The following is a 21,554-nucleotide window of genomic DNA, read 5'->3' on the forward strand; positions in this document are numbered from 1 at the left end:
TCATTCGTTTACCCCTAATTTTAGAAAAATATACAATTGGATCATCATTGGCCAATAAGGGGTATATCCAAATGTCAACCTCACCTCCACGTAGTACACCTTGAGCTGCATTTTGCAGACTAACAAGGCTCTGGCGTCTGGACTCATGGCCAGCAAAATCCTCTATGGAACTTTTGTTGTGTGCCGTCCATATATGTTTGTAATTGTACATACCTTCATCTACTTCATATCATCTTATTACCTTATATCCTCATCTTTGCAATTAGCCAAAATGGCAGAAACGCGAAGTAAAATAAATCAATTCAATCAATCAATTATTGGCAAATATACCCACCAGCCCTTGTCCACCATTCTGCAATTTTTCTGCCATCGATACTGTAGGTAACCAAAATGATACACTTAATCAGAACTGGAGCAGGCTCCGAGAAACAATATGCAACAATATCAGCTCAAGATACAAAATAAATAATATAATCAAGTATGCATTTATTCCACAATTCCTTTCGTTCAAGTAAAAATAGTGGAAAGTTATTTAGTGCAATTCCATGTAGAACACAGTGCATCGTGTACCAGCCTTTTCACGTAAACATGAACATTCCGTTCATGCCACGTTCAAGTAATATTCAGATAAACCCTTGACATCCAGCGTCTTCGTATTTAACGAGCAATGAATCACTTTATTTGAGGCACATATCGAGAAATGCTAATCGTCCAACAAGAGGCTGGAAAACCACATGCTAATATGAATCTGCTTTCACCTTGATCAAGTAGAAAAGGAAAAAGAAAGGGCGGTATATAAGCGAAAGGCGGCCTGGAGGGGGTACCACAATTGCTTGTGAACTGCAGCGTGTAAGATCGTTCTTGCGAGGTTGAGGAAAGAAGAAATGGGAACATTTACTTGGCTGGTGAGTTTGTAAACTGTGTTTAAATTTCAGTGTTTTTTGTTGTTGTGCGTGACTTACACTGAAGTCATGAAGGTTTAGTGAAGAGTGACTGGTTTAGCAAATACGAAATTGTGGCAAACACAGCAAAAAGAAAATGACATAAATGTTGCATTTCTGGGTTTTCGTTATCCACATAAAAATGGGACTTACTCAATTCAGACCACATTTTAGAACAAAAAAAGAAAAGACACGACTCTTTAAAGTGAGAATAAAATTTGTTTTATGTGTACAAATCACTGTGCGATGAAAAACGAAGACATGTCTGCCCGTAACTTTTACGATTACACGCAGTTCTGTAATTACACTTGTACTGATATTTATAACCTGAAAACTAAAATCTTGTACTTCTACTCGCATGTATGTGACATAAGCATTACATTACTTTGTTTTGGGGTGTGAACGATTCATGATAGTGAAAAATTGCTCAAAAGTTGAAACTCAGAAATTGTAGATTTACGGCGATCTACATTACTAGTTCGACAATGATTGCAGAAAAGTAACACAGAGATAGACAAGCTACGTAAAGCAACTACAATATAAACCTCACTTAACAGTATGCCAATGCCAAACCAAAAGTATTCCTCAGCATTAGGAATGTTGGCAACATTAGCGTCATAATAGTAGATGTAATATGTGTGTGTGTGTGTGTAATTGATATTTATATTTTTGTAATTTCATGTCGATTTTCTGTCACTTTTCACAAATCGCAACGATGAAGACGTCAAACAGAAAAGCGTTATTCGGAAAGTTGTGTTAAATCCACTTTTATACACACATAGTCTAATCGGGACTGGCCTTAGAGTTTAGAGTTGGATCCGAACCTTTATGTGCCTCCACCGGCTATCGAACCCGGAACTTCTTGATTACAAGGCGGCGGCGACGTTACCACTACGCCATCGTGGAGACAAGGATACTTTGGGCCCTCTCGAAGGCGTAGAGACCAAGATTGTAGCCTTGCAATCAAGGGGGGGAGTGTTCGGTTCCCGGTGGGAGCACAGTCCTTTTGTTAATTGGTTCGAGTTTTCTTTTTAAGTTCACTGTTTGCACAGAAAGGCTCATTTGGACTCAAGTGGGATCCGAACCACTATGTGCCCGAACCCGGGACTCCTGATTAGCACAGTCTTTTTTATTTTTAGATATTTTTCCGATTGGAATATCTGAATTCAAAAGTGGTTTAAACGCACTGAACTAGAAATAGTTTTGTAACACCCGCTCCTAATTCGCACCGACAGCGTCAGACATAGAAAAGCAGGCGTTCTTCCTTTAAATTTAAACCGGTTCATTTATCACAAAAATGAAAGCTATTTAATGTTTTCGGTGTACTTCAGCGCTACAAAACGATTCATGATTCGAAATCAATGCTACCATTGCCACATGACTGCCGCTGGTCACACAAGCGACAATAGATGCTGTAGGACTTTAACACAAACAATACCCCGATAACTAGAGATGTAACACTTTGTTATTGTATGGTAGGATTATGGTGACCTTGTCTTGAGTGGAAGCTGCTTCAAGTTTTTATAAAATGGCTTGGAAAAGGTGGTTACCCATATCACCATCGAAGGACGAACCTATTAGTAGTGTATGAAATGTATAGTCACCAATGAAAATGGTATCCCTTTATCCTGAAATACCCGCTCCCCTGCAAGTTATTATGTGTGTTATCTAACACTACGGCTATGGCAGAAGTTTCCATTGAAGACTTCCTATTGAAATTGGCTCTTCGCCGTACAGTTAGGCAACACACACAACGCCTTACAAGGGGAGCGGCTATTTCAGGATGAAAAGATCCCATTTGCATTGCTCGCGACTGTTTTACAAGCCTGTGTGAAGCCAACCCCCTTCATTAAATTAAAACCATGTGAATACTAAGAAAATTAAAAGTAAAGTTAAAGCTGTGCATTGCATCATTCCAAGAAAAAGAACTTGATACCCTTCGCGGGTGTTCAAGTTATTGGCTGTAAAATATAGGCTAGCGCGTTCTTATTACTTTTTTCTGAAAGTTTTCTTCATCCCTGTTAAGATAAAGCTATTTTGAAATGTGAGTTATCTAGAGTACACAATTTTTGCTTTCTACAGTTAGCGTCTTCAGTAGGAAATAAATTCTGTTGTAAAGCCTTAAATGCAGAAAATTAATATAAGGTTACCATTCATTACCCTTGATTCTAATTGGTATTCATCGTCACATTTTAACTAGCCCCATGAATATGTGAAGTAAAAGGCACAAAGCAAGAAGAAACGAAGCAAACTGCCCAAAGACATAATAACACGTCCATCAAGGTTTGCGTGAAGATTTTCCTAACCTACTTCATGCACGAAGTTAGAAGAGAATCCTTGATTGTAGGGGAGATTGAAATCACTATTTTTCCTCCCCTTCTCTTGCGGTGTGACCCAATTCTACTGTCCGTTGGACGGTGTTCGCTCTTTAGCTCCTTATACCTAGGGTTGCCACCATATCTCTCCTTTACCAATAGAGAACGCACACTGAACGAGCTTGTGCTACTTTATTCACAGAGATGGAGTTTGTTTAGAATCACAAAAAATGTTCCTGCTAGTGTTGCCCACGAGACGAGACTTTGGCCTGTCTCGTCTCTTGGAGTCTCGTGGAAATGCTGTCTCGTCTCGAAAATATTCGTTTGTCTTATGGCACATGGTCAATCTCGTCTCGTCTCGAATTTTTAAAAGCCTGTCCCGTCTCGTCCCGTGGGCAACACTAGTTCATGCTAACCAAACATTTATTTAAATAGGCGACAAACATATCATTAGTTCGCAAGAGCCAAATTCTCTTAGTAAAACAAGTAAAGCACATTTATTCAGAGTTGCCAGAACATTTGATCAAAGTTTTTGCTTGTGGTTACCAAAAGGTCTAACCAAACGTGTTTTGCTGATTCAAATAAATCAGTTTTTCTGTGTACTGTGGGAGAACTGAATTTTATTTCTGTTATGTACTATAAAAAAAAATAAGTTTTTTTGTCTAATTTTAGGTGGACTGATTCGCGACATCCCTTGTTAGGAAGGTAGTTATAGTAAAACTAACGAGAATAGATGGAGAGCTAAAAAAGAATTACCAAGAAAAAGAACAATTGGAAAACAATATGGCAATTTTCCTTTTTCAAGTGGGGGACTCAAGCAAACCCCTTTAACCTTCCTTGCGAGTGTCCATTTCATCCTCATCGTCGCGATTAACCTAAAAACATAGAAAAATCTGCATAGAAAAACAAAGTGAAACATAATCGAGGAAAGTGTTTACAACTTGTTTCGATAACTGCCGCTATCCTACTTCCCACAGCAGCGAAGAAAGTCATTTCCAACAATTTATTCCAAGTCGCCATCAATTAGAGAGAACGGAGTCACCACGGCACAAACTCAGCGGTCCGTGATGCCAGAACGTGAACGAAGATTGTGATCTTTCCCCTTTCTTGGTCATCCTGCTTCTTAATTATATTTACGAAGCATCCACTCGTAAGAACCTTCCTTATCCTTTCGATCCCAATAAGAGGAGGAACACGAAGTTTTGAAAAGCGCTCCCCAAATGGATTCGTTCCTTTTTTTCCCCCCCACACGTGGAGCAGGTTATGTGATGTGGGGCATTTAGCAGCGTGGTATTTTTATATAACGCTCGCTTTCCCGGCGAAAGCGTCTACGCATCTCCACGGACAGTGTTGCCAAGCACTATCAGTAGAAAAGAACTGAATTGCACCTGAAATGGAACCAAAAAGCGCTTTCGAGGAAACTACAGCTTATAACAATGTACAGTGCTGCTTTGGAGGGAACGTATCTTTTCCATATCATATTCCGGTGAAGGTAGGAATTTCTCAAACTTCTTCCACAATTCGAAACAGAAGTTTATTCTGTTGTTTGAGATCTAAGATATTTTGGTCGACTTTCTATCTCTCCAAGGAAGTTTCCAGGTTTGAATCACGAGTTGGGCATGGGTGTCCTATGTGCGTGTCCTTTCAGCAATTTCATCTAATAATTACTTATGTTCATAGTCGCGATTTGCGAAAAGTGGCAGAAAAGTTACGCTAAATAATAAGAAATACAAATGAGTTTGAGTTTCGTCTCTTTGAGTCCACTTTTATGGGTTAATTGGGACTGGACCTACAGTTTAAAGTAGGTTCCAGACCACTATGTGCCTCCACCGGGTATCGAACACGGGACTGCTTGATTACATGATAAATATTTAAAAAATCGCGACATTTAAAGTCTATTTTAGTTTTAATTAAGTATTTGGGTGACACGGAATTTCCAAAGAGAAACGTCCCAACATCTGAAAAGGTGGTAGCTTTATGTTGAATACGAATGCAAAATTGGAAGATCGGGTTTAAGAGAAGCAAATTGGCAACAATGGAAGATACACTGTTAACTGTTTTAGGTGATGCACAGCAACATATATTTAGAAAGTGTATTTCTTCGTAACAAAATAAAGATTGCTAACACCGAAAGTACTAGATCTGTAGTTAGTGTGCTTCTAATGGACTATGAGAGCTCATTGTAAAAGAGCCAAGTTGGCAACAGTGGCATGAAGAGATGTAGAAGTACGATGGCCGAGATTTCAAAGAGGCTCGTTCAATACCACGATTTGAGCAACGGATCATGAAGGGAAAAGTAATTGATAAAAATGACGGCAAGAAGTTATTTTTCCAGCAGTCGTTTCAGCATTGCATCAGAAGGCCCTGTTGAAACGTGTATCAAGATGAAACGGTAGTTGTCGAAACAGATGGGAACCGTTGCATGTATGAGATAGACAGGAAAAGGAAAAAAGACAAAAAGATAAACAGAATAAGATCACGATAGGTCAGTGTTCGCACTAAAAAAGGAGCAGGGAATCCCCCCTCTTTCTGTTCTTTCTTTTGCAGCCTCTACATTGTTAAAGGGGCCTCCCCTATGGCGCAGTGGTAGCTTCATTACCTTGTAATCAAGGGGTCCTGGGTTCGATACCCTGTGGAGGCACAAGTGGTTCGGATCCCACTATAAACTGTAGGTTCAGTCCCGATTAGCCTTACTGTGCATAAAGTGGACTTTAAACACCAACTCAAACCAAACTCTACATTGTTAAATTCGTTAACAACCGGATATAGAAAATTTTCTCCCCTGTGAGTTGTTTTATTGATTGAATTAGGTTATTATACGTAGTGTTGCCCACGAGACGAGACTTTGGCCTGTCTCGTCTCGTGGAAATGCTGTGAAATGCTGTCTCGTCTCGAAAATATTCGTTTGTTCTCGGGACACATGATCAATCTCGTCTCGTCTCGAATTTTTAAAAGCCTGTCCCGTCTCGTCCCGTGGGCAACACTAATTATACATCATATTTATGTCACATTTTAGTTAATCGCAACGATGAGGATGAGTGATGATATTATAAAATCAATAGGCGTGCACAGATACTCTGATTGGGGGGGGGGGGGGGACGTTGATGAAATTTCAGTCGGGAATGAAAAACCTCATTCCATCTCACTGTTTTATTGTATTGATGAGTACGAAACGGGGACGCATATAGTGTGTGCTCGGACCCGCCGAAAAGTTTATGTCTAAAACTATATATATGAAATGCAGCAACATAGAGGCTGCATAACTGACGAATAAAGCATGTGAGACTGTTAATAACTCGAAATTTTATAGAGAAAGAAGCAGGATAGTTCAATTACGTGGTAAAAATGACTCCTCCCCCGGAGTTGCTTAGAAATATTTCATTTTCTTTAAGAGTATAATATCGTTTAATAACGGCGACAAGATTTCTCTGCATTAAATTTCTAGGTGAAAGTATATAGGGGGTATAGACGTTCGGAAAGAAGAAGGGGGGGGGGTGCTGGCTACATCTATCCCCGCGAAAATGAATATCAGCCTCAAAGTTATGTATATTTCACACATAGTTTGATTTCAGTCGTAGTAATTTACATTAATTATTATAATAAGGATGCAAGAACGTGATAATTTCAAACTCAAGTGGTGTTTCATTTGCCTCCTCTTGCCAACCCGTGCGCACACCTGTGGATAAAATTGATGAAGGAACACTCACAAAGATCACTCATGTCCAGGTCGTGATTCGAACCTTGGTGTTCCTCGTGAGTGTCCCTTCATCAATTTCATCATATTATCCCCCATTCTTACTTTCGCGATTAGCCAAAAAATGGCAGAAAAGCGAAATTACATCAACCAAATCAATCCATTAAGGAATCGACCTAGAGCTGTCTGAATGGAATCCAGATGTCCTTCGTGTTTATTGGAGTTATTTTCGTGACTATGTCTTGCCGTGTACGAGTGTTTCATGATACAATCACATCGAAAAGCAATCGGTTAAGATAAACACGAATGTGCATAGATTTAACAAAAGAACGATGCCAAATTCTGCAAGGCCCCATTCGCCTCTTACGTCACGCTGATCAAATTGAGATGTGTCTTAGCTGACTGGAGAGAAAAAAAGGGCACACCAAGACTCGACATATGTCAACCGCAAAATAAATTATGCATGCCTTGCGTGAAAGTCCACTCGAGCAACAGTTCCACCAAGAGAAACAATAGCAGTTCGAACTGGTGTTTTGTAGAGTGAAAGTTGTTAAGGATTTAGGTGTTCTTTACGGTACGTGATTTGTTTTTTTTTTGTAACGTTTTGCTGGTTTCGATGATGATGTGATATCCGCTTTTCTTTCTGTGAAGTGGGGGAGAAAATCATTATTTGCCATGTGCTTAGCATGTCGTTAGCGACAACACTTGCTCTCTTTGGTGCGTGTTCAAACTTCCTTTCTTTATAAGCTTCCGTAAACATGTTGATCGGCGTTCACAAATTCCTTCATTCAGCGATAAGAAAGCTTGTCCGGGCACGCCTTCACATATTCATCGTAGAACTCATCGCTGTTCAAGGAATCATTCAATCGGTGCTTTCACCGGATAGATCAATATCACTCATCAAAGAAACCTAGTAATAACACAGTGAAATGTGTTAAACATTGGGAAAAATATATGATTAATCGTTTTGTATTCTTTCTTCTTTTCACGGCCTCTCCCTGCGAGGGTGTTGGTTACGCCACTGTTGCACATTACCCTCAGGCTGTAATTCTGGAATGCAGCTCAGTGGACCAATATAGGCAAAGGTGTTTAGCTGCTACAGCTGCCTGTGTCTGATCCTTTCAAGGACAGTCTGGGCACAATTTCTTCCTTTGATTCTGCAGACCGTAATTCGATTAATGGCATTTTCTTTTTTTGCACGCTTGCAAGAGATGGAGAATTACGGACCACGTTAGTTTGCCAAACGAGAAAATCAGGTTTTCGCTCAGCACAGACTGTTTGAGTTTCTTCTTCTTCGGATAAAGATTGCACTCGAGCAGAAATGTTGTACCATTGCTGATATACCTTCTTTTTTTACTTGTTAAGCAAATAGCATGTACTGTCGTATCAAGAAAGTAAAACACCCTCCAACGCTGTCGTCGAATTTTCAACCCTCCAATCAGATGCTTCCCTTGGCATCCTTCCTGCCCCGTGCGTTGCCAGAATGGAAGGCGTTCTTCAACGAATCGTCGTCACTTTTTTTCAGTTCCAAGTGTTCGAAGAGGGAACCGTACACAGCGAAAGCAGAAACGTAATATTTAACGTTGTTGAATTTGTTGTCAACAAAGCAAGAGATGTACGGTAGCTTATTATCATGGATGTTCGCAGGATTTTTTCCAGGGAGGGGCAAGCAAGGTAGTTTTTTCCAGGGGGCCAAAGTAGGCATATTTTCCCCATAATAGTGATACCCCCTAAAAAAACAACACTATATCAGTCTGAAATTATCATGTTTCTTCAACGAATTTATAATCATTAACATAAATTACTGTGACTGAAATGAAATTATGTGTGAAATATATACTTTATAGGTTAACACTAATTTTTCAGGTGGGACGTGTCCCCCCTTGCCCCCCTTTCCGGACGTCCATGCTTATTATTCAGCATGGCAACACGGAGACACGCTGGTACAAGCAAAGGGGAAGCGAGAGAATAAAACAAATGACTGTTCACTTTAGTTTGAGAGTAGACTGCGGTGTTTCTCTTGTTGATTCAACTGAGTTTGACTTCCTTCCCTAGATGTTAGAAAAACTACAAACTTGAGTTTAGTTGCTTCAGTGGTTGATTTAATTAACAGCCCTAATGTGTTCCACTAGGGCAACCGCATTGTGGACAATAGAGGTCGGTGAGAGGAAAGTTTCAAGGAAATGTTTGTTGTCTCAGTTAAGAGAATCACTCCAGCATTCACTTCAAACAACTTACACGGAATTCCTCCGCAAGGAGTGTATTCGATCTGGTAGATTCAGAATACGAATCTAACTTGAAAATTGCAATAATGGTAAGTTGTGACACTTAAGTTCATCGCCGATTTTTTTTAAAAAATAGTTGTTTTATTTTCAAACGTCTCGGATTGTTGGTTGCTCCATCCGCCAAACACTTCCCACAAACCCGCCAATGCATATTTGTTGATAGAAATAAAAATTCCGGGTCCGTCAGAAAGCCGCCAACTTTCCAGAGCAAGTAAGTAAATAGCCAGCCAATCCGTCCATCTGAAAACACCACCAACACGTTCTGCCCGGGTCACACCATAAAATGGGCAAGAGAGCCCTTTATACACAGAACAGATATCAAGAATTACAACATATATTTTTCTGTTTTAGCGTCCCTATCTTTTCTCTTTTGACTAATGAATATGAAGATGAGTGATGGTTACATGAAATTGATGAAGGGACACTCACGAAGGAGCATCCATGCTTTGCCTGTAGTTCACGCGTGTAAGACATTGTTGGTGTTTAAAGTCCGCTTTATGCACAGTAAGGCAAATTGGGACTGGACCTTCAGTCTAAAGTGGGATGCGAACCACTATGTGCCTCCACCGGGTATTGAACCGGGGACACCTTGATTACAAGGCGACGACGCTACCACTGCGCCATCGGGGAGGCTTGTAAGACACTGTATGTCACCGATTAACATTTCTGACTTCAGCAAGTATTGAGCTTAACAGGAAGTACCCGAGTTTGGTACAGATTCGCTCCGCCTGGGCCAACGACCACAGGTTGTGCCGCCTGGAGTAATTGTAGAAGATGCATGGCAAGTGTGGCCGCCAAGGGAAAGAGCGCTGAACAAGTCGCTGTAGGTTTCCAGCAAGGTGGGGGTCTATTTCCTGATTATCAATATTCCTGGCAGTGTTAGGAAAGTCGTTCAAGTTACTTTACTTATCCTCAAAATGTAACACATTACCATTATTTTGAAAACCAACATGTTACTAACGATAGAAAGCAATTATGATTCTATTTTTCAATGAAGCTTTTCCCCACATCTTTGAGAGGCAACGAAGACTGCTGTTAAGTTCATTTGTGTGTAATACCCCTCCTCCAGAAAAATGGATGGCCCTCAGTACCCTAACAGCGTTTAGAAATAAATCTTTGGACTATCAATGTATGTGCATATAATTCTGCCACATAGCTACAATATCCTGTATTAATTTTCAAACTTCTGATATTTTTTGTGTGCTTGGTAACAATGTCAGTGTTCGCGACAGAGGTATACTGGTTGAATCAGTGGAGCCTAGACAGCATTGCATGGGACTCCAACGTAAAATGACTTTATGCCAATTAACATCCATCTTCATACACAGTTTCAGTGACGTCATGTAATTGTGGAGGAGGATCTTTATATTTTTTACTCTTTTCAGTTGTTTCCATTCTTATAATGTTATTTTTCTCGTCAGGCTTTCCGATCTTTCTTCTTACTCTTCATGTCAACATAGGGTTCACTTAATTTAATATAATTTATATAAGCTGACATCAGTGCAGGATCTACAAATCTTAGCCCCCACCGCAAAATATTACCAAAGGCCCCCTCTACCTACCTTTACACACACACACATTATATATATAAAAGTATGTATATATATATTACACATATATAATGTCTGTGTGTGTAATTCTTGATCTCATGTTGACAGACTCAAGGAGTTAGGCTGGGTACAATTGATAGAAACAGGTTAGGCTTAGGGGGAACCACGTTGGTGTGTTCCAAGCGGATGTCCACCATAGTAGTGGCCACCATATTGAATTCAACTCTTTTTTTAAAAAAATGGGAAGGGGTGATGTGCATAGGCGCTGATTTGTTAAGAGATTGGGGGGGAGGTAAACCTAAGTAAAGCATAAATACTGATTTCTTTCTGTTTGCGGGAAGAGGGATTTTTTTTCCCCTTAAGGTGGAACCTAATACACTTGAATTAACCTTTGAAAAATAGTAATTGCAATAACTGTATTTGACAACAAAACTTATATATCAGGGTACATCGAACTTTATTAGCTGGACAAAAAATTCACTGCACTACTGTGATTCTATAATTATACAATATAATACTTTACATGTAACTTTTGACTGAGAATTTTTTATCATATTCTGTTTTTAATACTTATTCTTACAATCCTTTATAGGAGTTTAATATCTTCACACATATTAACATAAAAAAGGAAGGCCCAAGATAAAATTTTCATCTGGGCGAGCGATTTTTGACATTTCCGAAGGGAAACAAAGGAGCCTATTTTCCAATGGGCTGGCTCATTCAAGAGCATGAAGACTGCAGTATTTCAATGCTTCTTCCTCTATTCTCGCACATATTCATTCATAATATGCCATGCGTTTTCCTAATTTCATTGTCAGTTTGAAAAAGGAAATACTGAAATAGTAAGCGCACAAGCACAAGACACACCCTCAAACTGAGTGATAGTCCCACATTATTGATTCCCATTTCAGAGCAGAATCCTGCGTAATTTCCCACCTGTTGTGTGTGAAGTTTCTGTGTGCAAAAGTTATGTAATATGTTGGAAGATATGCATTGGGCCCCTTATAAGGGGGTCAAACGAGAACTGGATGGGCCCGGGCCTCTCTGCCCCTCCCTCCCGGTTTCGACACCGGTAGTTATGTGATATGATGACACTATTTTCTCATGAAATTGTAGCCTGATTTGATCTAAGGTCGGAATCTTTCCGGCTTTGTCCCCGCAAAAAGCTGATCCAGGGTCCACCCAGCATCAAATCAAATGGTACCCGTTGGGTGGGGGGTTTAAATGCGGCCGGAGCGTAGTGCTGATCACATCACCTCCAAGATGTCCAGCATCGAAAATATGTGGGCCCCTGCCCCCACATATCCTAAATGTGCCTTCATGACACGGTGCTACATGCGCAGGGAACTTTAACTTTAGCTGTGGTATTGTACTCGTTTCTGTACCTCTGAGTAACTACGTTTATTTTTTATATGTGCATATACGAACACTCTACTATGTAAATGGCTGAGGGCCCCCCTAAAGACTTACTTGTATCCGTCCCCGCACCGTGGGGTTTTGCGGGTTGTAGATCCGGCACTGGCTGACATCTTCCTCTTTACTGGATCCTTTCTCCCCTCTAATCAATCTTTCCAGTCATGGGAGTTTGCAGGGAGGAAACCTTTGAAGACGTTTACAAAGAGCAAAAAATGTTACTTCTTTTTCCTCACCCCCTTTTATTTGTAACTCTTTGGTCTATTTCTTTATTTTTAGTTCATTTCCAGACTTCGATCTTCATGTCTCAGTTCTAGTACCTCTTCGTTCGTGTTTACTTCTTCTCTTCTCCATTCCATTTTTCTTTTTCTCCTCCCACTTTGTCTGTTTCTCTTTATACTTTCCCTCTAACTATTCTTCCATCTCATTCTCTCTCTCTCCTTCTTCCTGCGTTTCCTCTAAATTTATTTATTTCTCTCCCTCGATCTTATTTCTCTCTCTCTCTATATATACACACACACACACACACACACACACACACACACACACACCTGTTTTCCCACCCTCCATTAAGAGGAAGCTGGACTTTTCACGCCAAAGCGAGGAAGTTTTAAAAGTGCTCTGATTGGACTGAGATTTTTACACGTAATAGAGCTACTCCCGAGGATAGCGGGAATCTGGGTGTGGCTGCTATACACTCCATGGAAGTTGAGATATTGACAAAGAATGGGCGGACAAGCACAGCACCCCCAAGAGAGGAAGGTGCAAACTTAAGAGTATTGCGAGGAATCGTTATTCATTTGTTATTTCTTAGGTCACACACTGCGTTGACGAAACGTTATGTAAGAGGAAGCCACAAGCACCAAACCCCGAAGCGAGGAACCAACTAAACACAATAGTGTTCGTAAAACGTGAATAGAGAGGAACTACATGATGATTGGCGGTTGATTCGAAGCACGCGCTGGTGTTTGACGGTCATAACTCGGCCCCCATTGGCTGCGCCAGCTGTCAGTAATCTGCCGTCGATCACGCCGCAACCCAAGCACTGCCCTCCATACCAAATCATATGGGAATAAATGTTGCAACAATGTGCGAGAGCGTCTCCGCGCCAAAAGGGGTGGAACAAGCTGGTTTCGGATGGCTTAGTAACGGTGCAAGCGGTACGACAGGCGAGGAACGTACGGTGGCCATTTTATACCTCGCGCAATTAGTCGACGTAAGGTGAAAGGAAATAAATGCAGGCCCGTAGCTAGAGGGGGGCAGGGGGGCAACTGCTCCCCCTGCGAAATGTACAGAACACCTTCTTACCTGGTATTCTCACTAATCTTTACAATTATATCCTGTATTACTCTAGAAACATAACAAAGACACTTATTGATTTTGTGATTTAATGAGGTGTGTGGGAAATAAAAGTAAATAAATGGGGAGTTGTATCTTAGGGAGATAGACTAAATTGTGGTAGAATGAAAAATTACTTTTATAAAAAGAATATATTTGAATTTTCATCACATGGACTTGTTACTTGTTTGGGTTAGTTCTTAACACCGCTTTATGCACAGAAAGGCTAATCGGGACTGGACCTACAGTTTAAAGTGGAAATCGAACCACCTTGCAATGTGCATCTACCACCACCATTGCATGGCATCAGATACTATTATTTCGATGGATATTGTGATGCGTTGGAGGCTGATCGCTGTTAGTATTGTCAGTTGGGATGTCTAGATAAAACTGTTTTAAAATATATCTTAATTCTGGCCATTTAAGCCATGGTTGAATTTTCTTCACTTCCATTGGAACACCGTTAAGTCATGTTGATATTTACTTATATTGATTTATTTAACATAAAATATGTGTACCGTCACGTTGACCTAGAAGATGATCAGATGAGAGAATGAATGAAATGTATATATGAAATACAGGGTGTTCCATTCGGTCTCGGCCCAGGAGAATCCTGATTTCGGACTGAAACCTAATTTCGAATTTCTCTTTTTCTGCATAACCACTAACCATTTGTAAGCTGCCACTTAGAGCGATTTGATTCAAGATAGTTTTCAAATCCGAACCTGTGCATGTGATCAATATTTTCAAGGGTTCGAGACAGTATCGCCCTGTGTCTGGGTATTACACAAACTCTTGTCGAACGATGGAGAGGTGGTCTCGACACATTGATTGATTGATTTGCTTCATTTTACTTCGTTTTTTGTGCCACTTTTGGCTCATTTGAGAAGATAGGGATGAGTGATGATATGATGAAATTAATAAAAGTAAAACATTCTCCTAAAGCCGACGCCACCAAAATAATCCAGTCAAGGTCACACCATCTACCTACAGTTTTTTAATAAGCAACAATTTCAACTGAAAGATTTATACGCGATCAAATAGAACGTAAATTATAGCTGTTGTCTACTCTTACGGCGGACGATCTATATGCTGGCAAGAAAGGTGGGAAGCGAGGAAAATTCAGCAGACCAACCCGGCCACAGCGTATGCGCCTAGACTTACGACGTCGCGGAAGGAGGTGCTTCACGCACCTCATACTACAGCAGCTTAACACAAGGCTGCTGCGCAGTGTTGCCAACAACTTGAACGTAAAAGTCGCTAAAAGTCCTTAGAAAATCCGCTAGAAAGTCGCTAAATGAAATGTAAATGCTCTAGAAAAAGTCGCAAAATCAAATGTACTTTTAAAAAATAGCAAAAAGGTGAAAAATCTAGTACTTGCCTATAAAAATATTTCCTCGTTACTTTCCTCTTCCTCTGAACACTGCACTTCACACTGATTACCGATGTCAGATACTAAATCAGCGAGAAAATGCATTGCAAGAACGTTGTTTATTATTTCTGTGCACTTGGTTTTATGCAGACGAATGCATGCTGCACTGCACCTGTCACCAAACCTTTTCATACATAATTCGGACAAGTGATTCACGGTTAGCAAAGAACAGTGTTCGGCAACGAATAAAGCTAAACCAGCTTTAGCACTAGAAGTATTTAAATTTTCCGATTGAACTTTTTTTCTGCTGTTTTGCAGAACAGAAGTAACCAGATCTGACTTTATGTTTCTGTGTTTCCGAAAGTTTTTTTCAGATCAGTAGCTTTGGCATACAGATAGTTCTACTTTGGAGTACTTACAGTACGCTTTCGCCGTGTCACTATCGACAGGGGCCAACCATTTGTAGAGTTTTCCCCACTCTTTCCAGCAATGTTGCTTGTATTGCGGTTTTCCCATACTGGACACTACCCTGTCCTGGCCTGCGCACAAATCCACACACGAACTTTATAATTTACACTAGCACTTCCTTTGTCACCATACACTACACAAAAAACTACAATCTGAACCCACGCACGACGCGACCGCCAAGTCAAACGTTCTGTTTTATAATAACTGAGCCCCAACGGAGCCAGGAGGAGTATCGGATAACAATGAGCTGTGAGCAGTGATGTTTACAAACATCACAAACCTTACTGGAAAAGGGGATACGCTTTGCGTCGGTTTCTGTTTGCGCATCAGAAGCGAATTGCGAGGGTGTTTACTTATTTAATAACTATGAAACGGTATTTAGACGTACCTACGCATATATTTTGCGAATTCTCCAGATTAGTTGCTACAGAGCACACGAAGTAGCCAGAAAAGTCGCTCGTCACTTTTTCACGTCTTTTGTCGCCAACTAGCATTACAAATCCGCCAGGTTTAGCGACTTCTCGCTAGAGTTCACAACACTGCTGCTGCGTTTCTTATCGCGCTGGGTTGGTCGCTTCCCCGATCCCCACTTCTCTTGGCAGAATGTAGAGCGCCTGCCGTAACATTAGACAAGAACTATAACTTGCATTCTAATTGATCACCTATACACTTTCATTGACAAAAGTTTGTAATAAAATATTCAAATTAATTTTGAAAACAAATAGGCTACAACGTTATTAGCGTAAAATGTCAGCTATATTTTATGGTTCATTTGAACGAATTTTGCTGCGCATTGATCTTGCGCGCTCGCTACTTGTGGCTTTTGCCAGGCTTCATTTACTTACTGCGGATGCAAATATTTCCCGTAATTCTACAAAACATTATATTCGTCTCTTCCACAGTAATAATCAACACACTCACTCTCTCTCTATCTCGGTAACAACGGCGGCAGACGATTAGTCATCTAGGAGTGCGGAAGGGGTACGGAATGAAATGTATGGAGTACGATGTTAAAAATATAGAATGCATGAAACCTTTAGCCACTACATCAAATACTAATCAACTTTTAGTATGTTTCTATGAAAATATGTCAATGAAAGTGAAGACTTCTGTAGGAACTAACTTAATTTTTGTATATATGTGTTATTTAGCATCGCTTTTCTGCCACTTTAGACCAAACAGGATGATGAGGATGAACGATGATTAGATGACATTGATGAAGGGGAACTCAAAGCCGGGGCTCTATCCATTAAACTTCAGTGACAATATCAAAAGTCCACCACTTATTGGACTGTGCCATCGAGGAGGCACTTAATTTTTGCAAGTTTTTTTTTGCTTTTTACCACAGCCAAAAACCACATGCTATGAAATTCGAAACGAACAAAGCTTGTTCAAGGCTGGCCATGGTATACTATATTGTGTACAACGCTATAAGTTACAATCATAAAGAACTAAGTGTTGTTTTTATCAACAATACTCAAAAAAGAAAATATACTCACACTAAGCTACAGGTAATTATCGAAAGCGACAAAAAAAGAAGAAACAATTCTTAACAACAATGCTGACGGAAAAGATACAGCAGCCGCTGATCTTTGTAGAGACTGCATTGAAGCAAATGTAGCTTTCTAAATTTTTCGTTGTCTGCAAGATCCTTGAAAATCTTATTAACCTTTGCAATGATTATTTTATTTTGCTTCCTAGTGTCCGTTCGGGATGCTTCACTTCCACCGGCTAATGTTCCACACGTAAGATGCTGCTCCTCAATCCTCAATACTCAGTGGCGACGACTGGGTTCCAAAACCAGGGGGCAATATACCAAAACTGGGGGGGGGGGGGGGGGCAAAAACAGTATATTTCCCTTTGTAGATAAGATTTAGCATAGTGTGAGGGCAAGATTGCGAGAAGTGAGGGGGCAACTGCCCCCCCTCGCCCCCTCCTAATCGCAGCTACTGTACTAATACTAAATAGATAACCAAATAGCGCTTTCACAAAACAACATCGAAAGCGAAACCAACCGCAAACGTACGGTCACGGACACTTGTAGGTTGTAATGATTTATTTGAAAGTCAATGGTATTGTTATAATCCAGAAGTGTCCCTGACTGTACAAGGTGCAAAGTGTCAACTGAGCAGCTTAGAACAAGCGAGGCAACCCTAGAGTGCCAGGGGTGTGGAGGAGGCAAGGGGATACTCCGAAAGCGAGTGTCCTTGACTAGACTATAATTGGCGTCAGCTTTAGTAAAGTTTAATATCACTCATTTAGAATTCATGAATACCTAAAAAATTAGTTGTTCACACAATGATGAAGTAACTCTCTTTGTAAACAAGAATTACAGGCTGTATTATCGATGTATATAAATGCCTGAATTATTGACAATGCATTTATATTTTGCATGAAAAGTGTTCACAATTTAGATTCCCTGCTGTCAAAAACTCTTCGCCACAAAAAGGTAAAAAAGGTAAAGTGCTCCCCTGTGCTTAGCACCACGCCATGAAGGCGTATAGGGGGTGTGGGGATAACGTCCCACACTTTCTTGATCCGGTCGTGAGTGGGGGTGATGTGATCAGCATTACGCCCCTGACCGCCTTTACCCCCCATGGTTTCCCCCAGGTTCCCATGTTATTCGACGCTGGGTGGGCGCCGGGGCCGCTTCCATCGTTAGAAAAGTTCCCGGATTTGAACCGGCCGGGGATCGAACCCGGGACCTTTAGCATGGTTGTCAGACGCGTTACCGACTGAGCCACCGCGCCACAAATAGGCACAACAAAAATGTTAATTAAATGAATTTCACTGTTTTAATGCGACGTAATACCCAGAAAAGAATATTCCCTCTTGTTTCTCTGCACCTGATTTTTATTTCACTAGCGTAATTGCTGCATATATCAGAGAAGTAGCCTCTTGATTTTTTTTCCAGAATAATACACGAGCTTAATACATCCCGTGGCGTAACAATTCTGCACATGGTCTACAAAGATGTCAACGGAAAGTTTAAAGCTTGATGAAAACCTTTTATAGGAGTGTCTTCTCGACATCTGCGACATCAAAGCGTCAAAAATGATAAATAGAAAAAAAATCGACTTTGGTAGTTTTTGTTCCTTTTGTGCGGTCCTGGAAGACAATATGTGTAGTCATAGTTAAAGCCCGCTTATTTCTCTTTCGGTGGAGCCCTATTTCAAAGCCGCGGGTTTAGCTGCTTGCACATAAAGTCCATTCCAGTGATAACTTGCACTTCTCCAGCATTCAGCATCCCAAGTTGACCACCGCCTGGAATTTCAGGATGGGCTTCAGGACTGTTGATATGTTGTTTTGACATCAAATAGAACAGATGTATAAATTTTCAGATTCACACAATTTTTGCAAGATTAAAACCTAAATTGACGGTCTAAAATGGAAAGTTAGTCTTCTTGGATGCCCCAGTCGTTACAAAGCTATCAAGGAGCACTTATTGGCGCGAAAGAAGAATCCCTTTAATTTTATTTTTTATTTTGTGCGAGACATGAGAGTGTATACGTAGTTGTGTTTGTCCCATTGTGCACTCGTAAATGCATTCTCATCGTCACCCCAAGAGATAAAAAACAACGAAAATAACTGAAGAAAAAGAGAGTGAGTGTCGAGAAGTTTCGACCTTTACAATCGTTGAGGACACGGTGCAACCTAAAAAGATCAATATTGTTAATTGTGTACATTACCTTGTTTTTGCTGATCGCTGATTCAATTGTTTTTTACATACTTCTAAAATATTCATTGCATATTGAAAACACTTGTTTTGTAAAAATAAAACCAATCGAACGCAGGCTTAGGGTTGTCCGACCTGTGATGGCATGCTGTAACTGCTGTTGGCGTAAGTGAAGAGATTCCTTCCTAGAGTTTTCTCACTAGCCACTGGACTAACTGTGATCCTATATATTTTATACCCTTAGTCCCTTACCGTTGGAAAGAAGTATGCACACAAAATTACAAAGCAATTCGAACTTTCAGGATTCGTGATTTTGTTTATTTCCCTTCGCTCTTGTGCCAGGATGAGTGGCGATGCAATTAAATTGATGAAGGGACACTCCTCACACACCCATGACGAGGCCGCGGGATTCGAACGCCGAGACCCATGGCGACGTAGCGTGCTGTGCTAACCATCATCCGCCACGAAGGCCAGCCTTTCAGGATACGTCCATTACAGTGTGGCGAGGGGGTTTAAACTTTCACGTTTAAAGGTAGGTTCCTGTCGCCAGGAAAGAGATGAGCATTTAAGAAATGTTTTCTTTCACCCATCCTACTGGTATATATCATTGTTGCAGTTTAGTGTTGCTATGCGAAGGCAAACTTCCCTCAGGGCAGAAGAATCCAGACAAGATTTTAGGTGAAAAGGGGGCGGCGCCAGGGGTGCGCGAGTGAGTGCTTGCGCACCCCTTAATTTTCTTCCGCACCCCCTTCAGCACACCCTACGTTCAACTGATAACACTAACATTAATATGTAATATTATGTCATGTCATATTGAGCGCCGAATGATAGGTTATTATTGTATGCAACAGGCAAGCACTGAAAGAGGTACCAATACTTTTCTGTACTTGCGGCAGAATTTGTAAAGATCAGCGGTCGTTTTTCTTCTTTCGTCAGCATTGTTGTTATCAATTTTTTCTTCTTTTGTTTCTTAAGTGGTCTGTTAGTGGTTTTTGATAATTGCCTATAGCTTAATGTGAGTTATGTTTTTTTCTTTTTTGCATTGTTCATAAACTGTTTGTTTTCCGCCTACTTGTTCTTCCTTCCACTGGAGCAATAAATTCAGGTGCTTTTAAAATATCACCTCACCAGGTCGTGCTCTGGAAATTATTTAATGCGAGTTGTAACATGAAGGGTAGTTTTCTTCTTAATACGTTCTATGTATTTGTTCCACGAAAAATGTCCAGTAAACGTACCATTTCAGGCTTTTTCAAAGACTGTTAGGAAGAGGCCCAATGTTCACGAATAAATTTTACAGTTCGTTGTTGGGGATAGTGCTGCAGAAGGGATTTTAAAGATGACACAGTTCCTGTGCCCTTCGCGTTTTGTCTTGTGGCAGACGGTGCCTTCATTGGTTACATTGAGAAGGTTCAAAAATTGTCTTTTTAAGGGCAGGATGGATTTATTTTGTATTTCACTACTTTGTTCAACGTGTATCTGAATGTTTACACTGCATGGTACGACCACTTTCTTGGAGTAGAAGACTTAATACATGTCATCATGGACGTCCAGGGGGAGGGCACAGGCTGGGGGGTAGCATCCCTGGAAAATGAATGTCAGTCTTAAGTTATATACTTCACACATATATTTTAATTTCACTCAGTAATTTATGTTAATCAGTAGCGGCGATTAGGGATGCAGTTGCCCTCCGCTTTTTGCTATTTTTGCCCCTGAACTGTGCTAAACCTTTATCTACCAAGGGAAAGTAAACTGTCCTTATCCTTCCCCTCCCCTCCCCTCCACACTATTGGCACCGGGCTCCCTCAGTTTTGACAGGTTGCATGCGTGTTTCATGTTTTCCTTATTTTCAGAATCGCACCCCCTAACTTTCTTTCTGCAACCCCTCAGCAACCCTAGATGAATAATTCTGGCGCCGCCGTTGGTGAAAAGGGATCGAAAAAGTAGACATATTTGAAGATACAGTCGTTGCATATTAAAATCAAGCTGAATGGAGGCACGAATTATCAGTTTTTCATAATTACATATTTCAAACTTCTTACTTGGGAAAACCGTATTTTCTTCATAAAGTTTTGTGATCGTGTTTTAGTTTTTCCTTGGATAAATGGACATTTTTCATAATGCAAAGGGAAATTATACTTTCCACTTTTTCAAACATTTGTTTGTTTTCTAAGTAACAATTTACGGAGTTCCGTGATTAATAATGTAATGAAATCCGATTGCTCGTGTTCCCATCATCGCGGTTATCAGCTTAAAATGAGTTTGAGTTTTTGTTTTCAGTCCACTTTATGCACAGAAAGTCTAATCAGGTCTAGTTTTACAGTTTAAAGTGGTATCCGAAACAGCATGTATCGAACTCAGAACCTCCTGATTACAAGGTGACGACGTTACCACTGCGCCATCGGGGAGAGGTCTTGGCTTAAAATTCGAAAGATTCCTTGGTAAAGGAAATCTCTCTTTCAATTTTTCATGTCCATGCCTATGTGCGCAATTTAAATGTAAGTA

At 40.5% G+C, this 21,554-nt stretch overlaps 1 protein-coding gene across 1 annotated transcript in view; it reads left to right on the top strand.

Moving 5' to 3' along the window:
• The first annotated feature begins 816 nt into the window (after positions 1-816).
• Positions 817-21,554, top strand: part of LOC145995305 (uncharacterized) — an 86,385-nt gene continuing 65,647 nt past the window's right edge. The window contains exon 1 of the mRNA XM_083131909.1: positions 817-905. Within this exon, the coding sequence (XP_082988035.1) occupies positions 885-905 (21 nt within the window). The 5' untranslated portion in view covers positions 817-884. The remainder of the gene's footprint in view (positions 906-21,554) is intronic.

The sequence above is a fragment of the Lepisma saccharinum genome, chromosome 11 (assembly GCF_977018435.1).
Source record: "Lepisma saccharinum chromosome 11, izLepSacc3.1, whole genome shotgun sequence".
Lineage (NCBI taxonomy): Eukaryota > Metazoa > Arthropoda > Insecta > Zygentoma > Lepismatidae > Lepisma > Lepisma saccharinum.